Source organism: Pieris napi, chromosome 10, assembly GCF_905475465.1.
Source record: "Pieris napi chromosome 10, ilPieNapi1.2, whole genome shotgun sequence".
NCBI classification, from domain to species: domain Eukaryota; kingdom Metazoa; phylum Arthropoda; class Insecta; order Lepidoptera; family Pieridae; genus Pieris; species Pieris napi.
The window spans coordinates 9,386,451-9,401,237 of record NC_062243.1 but is presented as its reverse complement, the minus strand read 5'-3'; the positions used below and the strand labels follow the sequence as shown (position 1 = coordinate 9,401,237).

The following is a 14,787-nucleotide window of genomic DNA, read 5'->3' as shown; positions in this document are numbered from 1 at the left end:
AATTAAAAATTCAATTAATATTAATTAAGGTAACCGGTAACTAATTAAAACCATATTTTAGTTCTGCATTAACAATCAACTGCTGAGTTAAGTGAGACTGCATCTTACTAACAACCACTGCAACCTTCGCGTTAATCGACACCCACAGAGCTTAGCCAATCAAAACGACGAAAGGCGGGGCCTGCGACAGGGATACATATACACTAGTCATAGAAGTGCGAAAGGGATGCAAAATGATCCCATAAGGCGGGACCCTTAGCGCATTTACGGACCTCTGTCAAAGTTTGATAATAGTTTGACGGGAACACACGTCATGATATATCAGCAACAGCGGCTTACGATACTCGTTGCTGTTATAACTTTAACATCAGGAAGATATACGAGAAAAAATTAAATAACATTAGACTACTTTGTGTTATCATGTACAAAATATAAATTAAGTGTAGTGAAGTGACTGAGACTGAAAAGTGAAGTGTAGTGTCCGGGATGTCGAGCGCGCGACGCGGTGTGGCCTACACCATTGACAGTATCCTCGGCCATCGGGTTCCTAACAACGGTAATGGTAAATACTTCTAAAGAACTAGAACATTCTTGTTTAAAACTTATATGTCTTATCTTTTCTTTACACTAATTTTTATCGGATAAATATTTACTCTAATTAAGAACAATCAGGAAATAAATTAATCCCCACTAATAAAGGCTCTGGTATATCGAATACGCGTAATGTCGTAAGTCGAATACTTAAGAGTTTTACAACGAAAAAAAAAAACGTTTAAAATGATACAATTAATTTGTATGCGGGTTATTTTAATTATAAATTTAATTAATAATTGTATCGTTTATTTAGTATTTACGTTACTTAATTTTCCTTAATATATCCTTCTCACATGTTTAATACATGTAGTAAAATATTTTGTTGCTATTACTTAAAATGAATCTAAGTTGTTTTAAAACGTAAGATGTTTTTCAAACAACTTAAACTTTAACTAAAAAAAATTATAAATTTTCCACAATATTACATGGATGTTTATAAACAGATTTTACACTTCTTAAATTGTACATTCAAAACCACTACTTACAGCAATTAAATTTAAAAAAACCTTTTACTACAAAAATACAATATTTGTCTAAAACAATTATTATATTTATGGTTTTATTCTATTCGATTAATAATAAGTTGAATAACTTTTGCAACATAGTGAATAGATATTTCAAATAGTTTTTGCATTTTCGGTATAGGATTATCATTAAAAGGTTGCCTGGACGCGGATTTATAGCAAGATGGTCGCGCGTTGCTATTTGTGCCTTATTGCAACGAAAATTATAAATAAATACCTTAAAGTCGAGCAAAAAGTAAGCTTTGTAGTGGATAAAAAAGAAAATTTTATTATACCTATATGTAAAGTATAAATATATATTTTTTCTATTATACTCATTAACCTAATAATGCTTAGTATCGGTCTTTCCTTCTTACTTCTTTCACCGACATTCTGGCTTGCTATATTAACATCACGAAGTACATCGTTTGTAGAAACTAATATCTAGAATAGTAAAACAATATTTTAATATTAGGTGCCCATTCCTATTAAGGAATAATTTTCCCATAGCATTTTGTCACGCTTTTATGATTTTGATTTGATACATAATTATAAAATATAAAGTTTTTTCTCCAACCTCATGTGGTTACAATGCTTTCGAATCATAACTATGGCTTAATAACTTGCAATTTTTGATATTTCTTTTTAAGCCCACCCGACCCCCCGCGGGTTCATTATATGGGATTTCTAAACATCTATACAGAACATTAACCTCTAGTACTGCAAGATAAGACTCAAAATCGATTGACTTGCAGACTACAAGAACACAAAAGATTATTGAAATATGTAATAGTGCACGGTAGGACGGCTGCCGATGAGCCCAATAATGGCCAGTATTAGTAATATTGTGTTGACACATTGTGTTAACTAAATATTGTGCTCGCTTCACGCTCCCGTGCATCACTGAAGGTTTATGATGTTATTATGAGCTACTTGAAATGTTATTATTTCGTAGCTTCTGGGTTTTAACCTAGCGTAGCACCGCATTGTAGTACAACGTAGTACTGCTACGAACCATAAAAATAATCCGAATTCTATTCTCTCTAGTTGCCATACGACTTCTAGAGATAATAGAATTCGGATTCTTGGCGACTAAATTATGAGTTTTTTTTTATTTTTAAAACCACTTGAATGCGGAAACTTCCTCCATCTAATCTGGCTAAGTAACCTGTCCGTGACTTTAAAATCATATAATAAATTAGATTTTGGCAATGATGAAAGTTGCTCTTAAGGTGGGAACTGACCAACGTTACGAGGTGTAATGTAACATGTAATGTAATGTTACACAGCGAGTATTCCGTGCAGTCAGTACGTCGTGTTACGGGGAAAAACAACGTAACACGACGTACTGACTGCACGAATGCTCGCTGTACAACATTAAGGTGGGAACTGACCAAAGTTACGAGGTGTAATGTAGCATTCGCATCGAGCGTGTAACGCATCGAGCATGTTACGCTGTGTTTTAAAATCGGCGTAACATGCTCGTCAAACGTCTGTGCTCCGCTTTCGCCGCCAGTGTTCACGAGATGGCTGACAGCGAGGACGCGCTGGTATATTTGATTCTACTTAATTATTGTTTCATCCAAATTAAGAAGAAGAAAAAACGTTACTGGGCATTAAACTTATTTAAAAACAGAGGCGTATGTGGTGGTTTGTCATTGATAGCAACTTTGAAAAACCAAATGATTACTAGACAGTATAAAAATTTTGTACGCATGTCTCCGATCGATTTTGAAGAACTGTTGAATTTATTTGCTCTGGATGAGCTGGGTTACACAACACTTCCTCATTTTATAGAAAAATACAGAGATTTTTCTTTGTCCCACTCCATGTTTGATTGATTGATTGATTGACGTGTGATTACTCGCTACGCGCGTGCGCTCGGGACGACTTTTGACAAAGAGCGTACTGACCGAACCGCGTAACACTCAAAGGATTCGCCAAAAAACCGACAGCCGGGTGGAGCACTCAAAGCGAGCAACGAGCGGCTCGTTGCTCGCTGGTTTCCCCGTAACACGACGTACTGACTGCAAGAATGCTCGCTGTGTAACATTACATTACATGTTACATTACACCTCGTAACTTTGGTCAGTTCCCACCTTTACATTACATGTTACATTACACTTCGTAACATTGGTCAGTTCCCACCTTTAGAAGTATAAAACTCTTGCCGACTTACATGCTGTTGAATAATAATTAACAAAAAACAATAAAAGTACATTGTAAATTGTATAAAAACTTGGCTCATTTCCTGTATATGAAAGCAAGATAAATTCATACTGGCTTTTATGTTATCCCTGGTCCGATATAAATCAATTGCAGCAATTAATGAGTGGAGAGCCAGTCCCGTCAACCGCGTGACATCGATCTTTTAATCCCTGCACTCGCTGCATACATAGCCACCCTTTTCTTTCCATACCAAATGAATATGACCTCTCCGCTATTTGGTATACATTGCAATATCGCTTGAAAAGAATAGGCAATATCAACTCGTACTAGCATCAAATACAAACAAAATACTCTTTTTATAAAGCACTTAGCGTCACTCGACATTAGTCGCGCTATTTATTTATAATAGTGTTTTTGTAGTTTTGTAATTGTTGCAAGGAATTAGTATTATACAAAGAGATTACAACTGATTACAACGGACGAGAAGGGAATATGCTAACATTATTATGTTACAATTAAACTTTTGATCGTGTGACCTTCTTGCTTCATACAGTTTGAATGACATTATAATGCAAATGTTGAGTAAATATTATTAAAGATTATTTTGTCGTTTAGTGAATTTTTTATAGCGTTTGAAATGTTATACAATTAGATTTAATACAATTGTAGACGGTAGTTCTCTATTAATAGGCACCGAAGAAATTTAATTGTAGCGATTGATCGTAAACGTTTTTAAAACATTTATACTAATTTTATTTTTTCTTCTATTAAGAATAATACATTCATTTATAAATGAGTTCTTTATCACAGTTTTGATAGCGAAAAGATTTTTGCATTTTGTATCGAAAGCTCTTAAAACCCTACTGGGTCGACTTCGAACAGTCACTTACCATTAAAATACATTTCTGCATTATCCCTTAGTAACAAAGTCTAAATTTAGTTCCATAGTATTTGAAAAATAGTTGAGCCGTACGAAGTCAGAACAAACTGTTATTCTTTATTTAAAATTTATATATACACCAAGATAAACATTAATATGTTATAGAAATAAAAAATACAAGCTCTAACAGGATTATCATTTATGATAATAGGATTAATTGCAAGGTTTTGGATGTAAGATTAGAAACAAACCTTTAAAAAAATAACATTCGTAATGGGACATATCGCAGCGTCTAGTTACTCAGTATTTTTTAAATAACTCAGTATTTGTTAACTCGGTATTAGACTGTTAAGAAGTTATAAATGCTTCTAGTATAAAAGATTACGATCAGATTTAATCTCGTAGAATCGATGTAAAAAGGCAGCATTTCAAGTGAATGCAATGAAATACATCTAAGAAGATTTGCCGGTCTTAACATAGTATTGTAAACTTTATTACTAATGATATAGATGCGAGAGTAGATAGGTACCTCGGAGAACACTAACGAGCGACACGAGTGCCACTTTGACGGGATCACATTCGCATATCAATACATAATAATCTTTATGCAAAACGTATTTCTACTTTATTTCATACATTTATTAATATTATATTTTCGATTGACAGCTATAAGCCATGACTTACATAATGTTACTTGCTATATGCAACCTTGTTTTTCGTTAACATTGACTTTTAACCCGTTCACAAGCTGAGTTAAACTAAATACTTTTTCATTTTACTTTCGTATATTAGCGTAGGTTAATACCCAATACCCAAGTATAGATTATAGAACACTAAGACTTAATATACATCCTCTTAGTTAAAGAATGTTCTAGTATGGTAAAAAAAATCAGCATGTTACTTTATCAGCCATAATTAAAGTATAGACTATTATTACTAGATTGTAATTAAAAACAATAACCCAATTAAGAAGAGGTTTACAGTGAACCTGTTCAGTGTCAGGTTATTCTTGTGTGTGTCAATTATTATTTGTAAAATAATTTTGACGGGTGATTAATTAATATCAACTTTTCAGCTTAGTAAGAGTATTTTTGTGTTGATATAGATGGCGTGGATATGAAAAGCGAGAGCGTGCATTCAGACTCCGAGCATGAACACGAGCATGATCATGACCACGAGCAGGGACAGGAACGCGAACCGGATATTGACCCGAGCGCCGAACACACTGACCATTTGGACATGGATGCCAATAGACCACGCAAGGTAAATTGCTACATAGAATATTCGTTGTTCCATAAACTATTCGAACAGTGGATAGTAAGACAAATTATTTCTTAGATTTTTAGACTTATTATAATTGTCGTTATAAAGGCCTTTTCCAGGGTTGTCAAAACTAATTATATGAAAATTTACTTTTTGTGTGTCTGTTTGTCTACGTTTTAAACGTATCTTAACGCAGACGTGCTTTATTACATTTGATACATTTAAAAATCAGTTTTATATAAATTTCTAGTCTATGTCTAGACTAGAGAATTTGAAGTGAAAGAGTATCAGATTTTAACAGTAGGAACGTTGAAGCAGGTACGTCGCAGCCGGACCACGTTCACGACCTACCAGCTGCATGAGCTGGAGCGCGCCTTTGACAAGACACAGTATCCAGACGTCTTCACGCGTGAGGAACTTGCACTACGGCTGGATCTCAGCGAGGCGCGTGTACAGGTCAGTTAATAGATTTTTTTTTATGTAATAGGAGGCAAACGGGCAGGAGGCTCACCTGATGTTAAGTGATACCGCCGCCCATGGACACTCACAATGCCAGAAGGCTCGCAAGTGCGTTGCCGGCCTTTCAAGAATTGGTACGCTCTTTTCTTGAAGGACCCTAAGTCGAATTGGTTCGGAAATACTTCTGTGGGCAGCTGGTTCAGGCTTCACTTTTGATACTAACTCTTTAATGGCGGTAACATCCTTTAAATAAGTTTAATATAAACCTACTCGTTACGTTAGCGAAATACAGTATTTCGTTACAAAATATCAAACGGCATTCAAATCTTTGCATTTTGTATTCCGTGGCTCGCTTATTGGTCAGTTATAAATAATAATTAAAAAAATCTTTACCACTGTAATAATGTTTAATACAATATTAATGAGGCCCAATTTGACAACAAAGCGTTATAATTGCGCGGTTTGATATACATTAGTGGCAATTAGAGACGTTTACCGGAGACTCCACACTAATTGCATAATGTAGGCTGCTCGCGACGAATAAAAGGCTTAAATGGTTGTTACAATTGCCTCCAGGATATAAATTACATTAATTACTATTTACTAGGGTCCATTAGTAGCTGCAATAGTATGTAATACCTTGAATAACCTCAAGACGACAAACGTATGGGATTGTTGACTTTAGTTTTGAGCGATGTCAATTGTCAATATTTTAATTTATTAATACAGAGTCACACATAATTATTTACGAAGGTGTCCGTCAATGTTCAGTTCTGTTTTTTTGTCTTTAAAGTATTTAATACTGATATTTTATACAGTATGTCAGAGATACACTCCCGCATAGAGATAGCGCGGTCCGCTATCTTTCTATTGCAAAGGACCAGGATTCTTAAATGTCATAGTTGGCCGCAAGTTCTGTATGAGTTTGAATTTTGGACCATAAAAACACACCGCTTTTGAGATCAAGCACTAGAAAGTAAACAGCAGTACAGACTTGCACACCACATTTGGGAAGATTGAGAGTAGACGGGGGTCAAATCAGTGCAGTGGAATAATTGTATAGCAACGACAACGAGAGTTTTTTGAATAAATGAGAGACGCTACAATAAGAAAGAGATGTATTATGTTCTATTTATTACGTCGGTACTAGGCATAGGTTAAATAATAAAAATGTTGGGACAGTAATCAGAGCACAGTAAACATAGAACCTGCTTTGTTCTATGTGAACTATTAGGTGCTCAATAATCATGCTTTAGTTTTCTTTATAAGAAAGTTATTGTATAACGGTCCTCGAATAAATCGTACAATTTGGCGCTGATGGAATAAAACCTTATATAAATTAGCTGTGATTGGACATAGATTGTCGTACATTAAGTTGAGATAATTGTTACTCTGGTAGTGTCAAAATGTCTGATTTGAATGTCATCAGGAATTAGGCGAGTTGCGGGCGCAATTAAAATTAGTTGCATTGTAGCCGCACCCGGCGGGCTGCACTCGCGACAATGTGCTCTAGATTGCGGCTTTGTGGCCCCCACCATTCGCCACAAACCTATAATGCTCACCAAATTTCCTACTTATTTCCTATTACTACACCTAAGTTATCTATTTTGTCACCTAGTCTAATTTTAATGTCTTTTAAACTAACTATAACTAACAATGATTAATAGTCTTAATTCGTCTTGTTCGTTCTTAAACCTTAAGTCCTTAATTCGTCGAACAACATAAATATCCATAGGATAGGATAAGTATATCTTATGGATCTATTAAGTAGGATCCATCCTTGCTTGCACTTCAAATTCTGCTCAAGTGTAGACTAAACTACAACAACAAGCGATCATCAACACGATGGCCGTTTATTCGTAAGTAGTGAATCAACTGGTTAAATATATGTACATCCTCAAATTTGCCCCTTTCACAAAGCAATATGAAGGTCCAGAGACTGCAGCCAGTAGCAGCGCGTCGGTGTGACTAACAATGGCCGCTAATTCCGTTCATTATCCTCTTGCCTCGACAGCGAGCTAATGTTTAGCCGCCTAACTCCCCTGCCCCCGCGCTGTCGCACACAATCTTATAATTATGAACAATTTCATAAATGACTTAATAATAAGAGGTAGTTTATTTTAAACGCGTAACTAGTTAAATAGAAATAAGCGATTAAATACTTCCATGTTGCGAATTACGTCATTATGAGCCGACTTCTCAGTCGAGGAATGTAACTAGCAGCTTAAGCTTTTCATTTTTTAAATACCTACCCATTTACGTCGCTTAAATTGTGGGTATACCTAAAATTTCAACAATTCAAATAAGTTAATTTTACTTAGGACTGTAGATTTAAGAAACATTATATGAAGAAGACAATTTATCTAAATTGTGTTTTTTTTTCATAGTAAGTAGTAGTAAGACCAGAAACCATCGCTATTACTCTGGCTCGTTAATTACTGATGTTAAGGTGTTGTGTGTGGCGTCTCGTTGTATCGTTATGTGTATTCATGGAGATGTAATCAGTCTCCTGTTTCCGCTAATCCTACACACTCTGCCTGCTCACTGTCTCTGATGAATCCCATTCATATTTCAACGACTCTTTACACGTTTTGATCTTTTGTTTGAATTTTTTATCTTCATTGTTCATGTTAAGTTGGGGTAAGTAATTACAAATTCCTATTTTGTTAATACGCAAAAACAGGTATAATGCTCTTTTGATAAGTAGATACAACACAATAGGACTTTTAAGTATTTTTATTTCTTCTTCACATAAGTTTTTAAATAAATCTAAAACTTCGTAGACTGATGCTGATGCTTCGTAATAGATTTCACCAATATGTTATTTTTATTATACGTTTTTACTTCTTATTTTCGTTTTTCTTTCACGAGTATATAAAAGTTTGCGTGTAATACTTTTAAAGTCAAGGTGCTTTTATAGCGTGACATTTGCATGCCTATTAATATATGGCTGATTGTGCGGACTTTTCTTGTTGTTCGTTTTTTTTGATTTTGTACCACTATCTTGGCAAATAAAGGATTTACTGCTTGGTATTAGAGTATTTGGATGTCTGTTTAAAATGCGACATGTTCGTAGCCGTCAATGAGCAACAATAGTTTAATTAAGCTTGGTCTGAGCGTGGAGTACTCGCCGCGCTGCAATTTGGTAATTACCTGCCACCATCGCCCGCTGGGGTGGGAAGAGGGTAATCTCCGCTAGCACTATACAAAAATGCCTCAATCATTAAGATGCGGTTATGAGAACTTATAAGTGTATAATTAAAACATTTTTATATTGAAATTAAGAGTACAATATCTCATTTTATTATGATTGGATTACTTGATATGTTATTTAAAAACACGCTAAATTCAAGAGAGAAAATGCTAGTGGTGTGGTTAAAAGTCTGTGAGTGGGAGGACTGACAATAAGCGGAGTGCAAGTGTAGAGCCACTAACGAGGAATTCATGACTCATGAAACTTGGCAAGAACGTAATTACAGTTTCGGTTATCTGCGTTCATTTCACATTTTACATTTATGAGGTTTTAAATATTGTATTCGCGGAATCCTCCCGCCGGGGTCGGGCCCTCTAAATCACACTCGAAGCTGCAAATTGCTTTTAATCCACTCCATAGATGGCGCTCACCGACAAACGAGCTACGAGCCCCTTGTAGACAAACCGATTTATACGATATTCGACTTTAAATTCTGTAGATAAGATTGATAGTGGTTCGTAATGTAGACTTAAAGTGGGAATTAGTGTGCAATTGAGATGTATTAAAGAGTTTGAAGTGATTGGCGACACTCCGCGGCCCTCAGCCACTTGGCTCTGTGGTGGTGTAGTGGTTCCTACAGAGCTCATACTTCGCTCACACATTTACTTCAATTATTTAATTGCTCACGATACAACAGGCAAAGCGAGAGCCGCTTATTGTTTTCATTCCTTTAATTTCATTAGACTCTTAACACACATCACACATAATACGATTAACAAAATCTGCGTAAAATAGCGGATATGCCATAATTTTTTATTTTAAAAATATTTTATTTAATATTTCAAAACCTTCATGGCAATATGTCTAGTCAAATAATTGTATAATAAAATTAACTAATGATGGTCTCAATTAAGATCAAATCACATCTCCAGTAGAGTGCGAAAGATGACAATAGTCGGTGCGGTGCGGCGGCCTCGCTGCCAAATTATCAAATTATACCATTTTTGCCTTCGCCAGTTACAATGTCTTTTTATTAGCGATACGAGTCGACTAGCTCAATTTGTTTCTATGCTGAGTGATCCTACGGTGCAAGAGCGACCTTATCTCTGTGGCATAAAGTTTAAAATGCATACTATGCAATGAGCACAGAACGCCACGTATGCGTAATTGCTTTTCATTACGGTCCCATTGTAGTGGAGAGCGACAAATTGGCGACAATTATGCGATAAAAAAATTAAAAGTGGACCCGAGTTGAGGTATTAGCGCCCTTGCTGTATTCAGGATTGCGTGGTGTCGACTACGACATTGTGACATTGTATTGCTATTTACCTACCACCTGAATTATTCAATATTTTACTCATGTTTTAGTAGCAAAAATTGTAAATGTTCTGTTTTGAAATGATAAATTCAAGCTATTCCCAATTAAATAAAGTACTTTATAGTCCATTTTGTAATTTCGTAGCTTCAGTCAGATACAATAAGTAATATTCGTATGCAAGGATGGATTTTAAATAATTGTTTTTTCAGGTGTGGTTCCAAAACCGTCGCGCGAAGTGGCGCAAGCGAGAAAAGGCTTTAGGGCGCGAACATGCTCCTTTCCTGCATCATGATCACGGTAAGCACTGATAATCAGCCCTTTATATTATAATAAACTACCTTCAAATATATGCGATACTACTTTATCCTCAGTGTTTACAAAGGAGTGTTGGCTTTAGTTTGCGACTCTCATCCCTGAAGTCTTAGGTTTGATTCCCGGCCGTGCAACTGTTTCTGTCTATGTACGTAATCAACACTCGCTTCCGAGGAAAACATCGTGAGAAAACCGGTATGCCTCAAATCCAAAAACATGTGTCAGACAGAAAGCTGATAACCTACGTGTCTATAAAATAAAAATGATGAAAGAAACTGACGCATTCTGAGGCCAAAACCTATAAGGGGTTGTAACGCTACTGAATTATTATTTTATTTACAATTTGGTTTTCATTAACAACGAAACTACTTAATGTAAGCAAATATCACTTGATACGACTTATATGGCTGTAAAAAGTCGAAATGTTTTAATACACCAAAACGTAAATAAATAATTCCCTTATTGTAAGCTAAAAATCATTCGTAAATAGTCATTTAAGGACATTACCTGTACTAGTAATTATCGTCATTATTTGTATATCTGTCTTTATATATCTGTTCCCAATCAGTATCGTTAACAAGCAGCAACAACGCACAGGTGGACTGAACTATTATTATAAAACCATTAATTGGAATTATTGAGGGAGATGTGTCGATATAGCCGCTATTAACGACAAATAACAGCCTGGCCACGGGACATTCGCCGACGCGAATATTCGCGCGGTGCGAACCGCGATGCGTCTAGCGACTGAAATAAACTCATAGCAATGTACTAATCAAGCCACGCGCAACGGCGACCAGCAATGCGACCTGCGAAATGTAGCGAGCGAATCGCGCGGGCGACTGACGTCGCGACGGGCGAGCGAAACAAATGCATGAATCAGTACGGTGCAAGCCACGGAGTCGAGCGGCAGTCGCGGCGAATAGAGAAGGGAATAAATAAGTTTAGTCGTGGTCGCGGCGAAAAATGAATACAGAGTTTTTTGTTACTGAAATACTGGCTAGACCAGCTATTTGGAAGTCTGGCCATCCACAGCATTAATGTAATATACCTTAATCTCAATAACAATTTTTCAGCGGCACTTAAAATTCTATTTGCATTAACTTTTTTCTCCAATTCTGGTTGAATATTCATAAGAATTAATTGAAGGTTTCAATACTCATTCTGGTATACTCAAAAAAATAATTCTGGATATATTCTGAATTTCTCATACTTCTTGTGGAATTCTCCACAATTTCTCCAAATATTAGGTCTTGCACCAAAAGCTATTACTTTCCAAGCAATATCGAGATGATTTCGATAAAGACATTTCGCTGTCGAACTTCCTTACTGGTCGCGGCGGCAAACGTGACTGGTCCGTGGCCTGCAAACGGCCCCGCGCGAATGGTCGCCTCGCCTCCCGCATCGCGGTTCGCACCGCCGATCCCCGTGGCCAGGCCGTAAAGCTTGTAAAGTGTCACCCGGTGACACCTCCCATCTATCACGGGACATCGTACAATTATAGGTTTTAATATTTTACAAATCACATTCGTATTGCGCCACGCTATATGCAATCACCTATGAATTATTAGACATTTTATCAAAATTAGTTTTGCTATCTTTTTTAATTTGTTTGGAATATTTATTATTTTAAGAATAATTAAACTGTAATTACGAGTACATGAAAGTCTCAGTGGTTTAACTGAGTAATCTTTAAATTAAAATTGTGATAAATAGGCGGATCAATGTTTTAGTTAAAAATATCTATAATAAATTTAATTTAATTTTTTATTCAAATCTAAACATAACTACCGTACTTACAAATTTCTTAAGCTACATAGTAATAATAAAAAGGAAATCAAAACAAATTTAGTTGAAATAGTTTAATTTGTTTGATTTGATTGAATAACGGAGCTTCTTCATTCTACTCTAACGTCTAATTAAATAATTATTCTAATTAATTAATTATTGGATTACTATGCGTTATCTATATAAAATATTTCTACATTGACATTGCCTTATACGGGAATTCAAATAAACAAAAATATAATATTGTTTGAATTTTTCGGTGAACAAATCAAAAGTAAAGTAAAATTAAGTTTTTATAATATACTAGCAAACCCGGCGAACTCCGTTTCGTCACCAGATGGCTTCGTTTTATGAACAATTCGTTTGGTGATTAAAAGATGAAGAAAATTTTTTTTTTGTAAGATTTTCCCGCTTTTCTGTTGAAATTTTTCTATAAACCTCACGGAGCCCGAGACCTTTCCAACGAATGCAAAACCGTGGAAATCGGTTCGTGTGTTCTGGAGTTATAGCGTCAGGAAGGAAAACCCGACTTATTTTTATATAGTAGATTATTCAAATTATGTATATTATAAAAGTTATAAATTTGTTATAAACAGTATAGAAAGCTCAAATAGGTGATCCATATTAGCATAAATCAATAACTGATACGAGGGACACTTCCAGGCAGGTGTCAAGTTGTTGCCTGAACAATGCTGCATTGTTATTGTTATCAAAACTATGCAACTGCTCTTATAATTGTTAGATATGTTTTAAACACATTTCTATTAAGTTACTTAAGTTAGGTTAATTAGCACTGATTTTTTTAAAATTAATTCTAATTCATTCATAGTCCTTACTTAGCGCAAAGTACGACTTCCAACTGTCAAAATTTTATTGGATTTTTGCATTTGGAAGGCGTGTAATATGTCTCGACTTTGCATCTTACACTTGGCACCGGTCTAATCCGTCCAGTAAGTAGGTTTGAGTCCCTGCAATAGAATTGTAACGAATTATATTTGTATACAGGAGAATGGGGCGGCGCCAGCGCACCAGGTGGTGAGTGGTGGTCGCTAGGACTTAGCGCATTGCCTCCCGCGCCTTTGTGGCCCGAACCAGCATTGGCTGCATTACTCCACAGGTCAGTATTAGATAAAAAATCTTTTATGGCAGGAACAGATGATTGACAAAATACCTTTTATAAGTAGATTTCTTTTTTACAACCATTAGTTTTAATGTTTAAAAAAATCTTTATAATCGTACCATGTTAACAAAACATATTTTTACCCCAAGGTACGTCCTTCGTCTGCCGCCACCCGCCACTCACTCTCCAGTGCCACGTTCTCCATCTCCTCTCCGCTCTCCGCCCCGCTCGCCGCTCCGCTCAGTGGGTACACCCAGCGCGCTTTCCGTTCCGCCAGATGCGTTGCGGCTTCTACATGAACGGTATAATCGTGTCCACACATAACACCCGCACTCTGGCGCGTCTGAAACCGCCTCTAGGTAGACAACATGAAGACACGATAATACATAATCATCATAAAACATTTTAATAAAAATATTGTGTCTTAAGATATTAAATTATATTAACTGGTCACAATTTACAGTTTAATTATGTATAAATAGACTTATAATTTTTCATACAATTTGGAATTTTACGGCAAACTAAGTTTAATATCTCATGTTACGTGTGCCTTAATAAATTCTTCAACTTTTCATTTGAGATCTCAATTCGTGATTGTGTATATTGTGATGACCATTACTTATAAATTAAGATTGCTATTAGGTGAGTTACTTAATTATGTTATAAATTAAAAGTCTAAGATGTATATATTGAAGTTGTAAATATTGTACATTTTTATTATAATATGGTTTTAAGTAGGGATGCATCCGATACCGATGCCGATACCGATATATCGGCGATACTTTGGGTTTGCCGATATATCGGCATCGGCGATATTTTCATTGCCGATTCACCGATACTTGTCAAATTTCACGCTTTAAAAAAATAATGTAAACGCGCATTTTGTATGATCTAGTTTGTTGCAAACGAGCCACGGACTATTATTGAACGAGAAATCCCCGCGTTTTATTATAAATAAAAAATAAACAATTTGGGGACAAAGCATTATTATTTATGTATTATATTTCATTTCACTAAACACTATTTATTTATTAACACTGTGTTGCATTACAATATAAAAATTGAACATAATTAAATGAAAAGGAGGGCAAAAATACATATAACATATAAACTAAAAAAAGTCTACATGAAAAATAAAAAGTGCACATGAATCACGATAATTTACGATCAGTCTCGTCAGTTAGTATT

The 14,787-nt window shown here is 35.5% G+C and overlaps 1 protein-coding gene across 4 annotated transcripts; it reads left to right on the top strand.

Moving 5' to 3' along the window:
• The first annotated feature begins 295 nt into the window (after positions 1-295).
• LOC125053361 (retinal homeobox protein Rx2-like) lies at positions 296-14,477 on the top strand. 4 transcript variants are annotated; one of them, XM_047654699.1, is made up of 6 exons: positions 296-562; positions 5,252-5,409; positions 5,728-5,865; positions 10,589-10,676; positions 13,485-13,596; positions 13,749-14,477. In XM_047654699.1, the coding sequence occupies exons 1-6, from the start codon at positions 487-489 to the stop codon at positions 13,921-13,923; spliced, it is 747 nt and encodes a 248-aa protein (XP_047510655.1). In that variant the 5' UTR covers positions 296-486; the 3' UTR covers positions 13,924-14,477. The 4 variants fall into 4 exon arrangements, with proteins under 4 accessions (XP_047510655.1, XP_047510658.1, XP_047510657.1 ...); XM_047654702.1 differs by having other exon boundaries at positions 296-556; positions 13,749-14,476; XM_047654701.1 differs by having other exon boundaries at positions 296-556; positions 5,725-5,865; positions 13,749-14,476.
• Positions 14,478-14,787: the final 310 nt, after the last annotated feature.

Bases quoted from the DNA above. Each gene is read 5' to 3' on its own strand.
- LOC125053361 (XM_047654698.1), top strand. From the start codon at position 487: ATGTCGAGCGCGCGACGCGGTGTGGCCTACACCATTGACAGTATCCTC. The intron at 563-5,251 runs GTAAATACTTCT...GTGTTGATATAG, and splicing joins GGTTCCTAACAACGGTAATG to ATGGCGTGGATATGAAAAGC. The intron at 5,866-10,588 runs GTCAGTTAATAG...TTGTTTTTTCAG, and splicing joins TCAGCGAGGCGCGTGTACAG to GTGTGGTTCCAAAACCGTCG.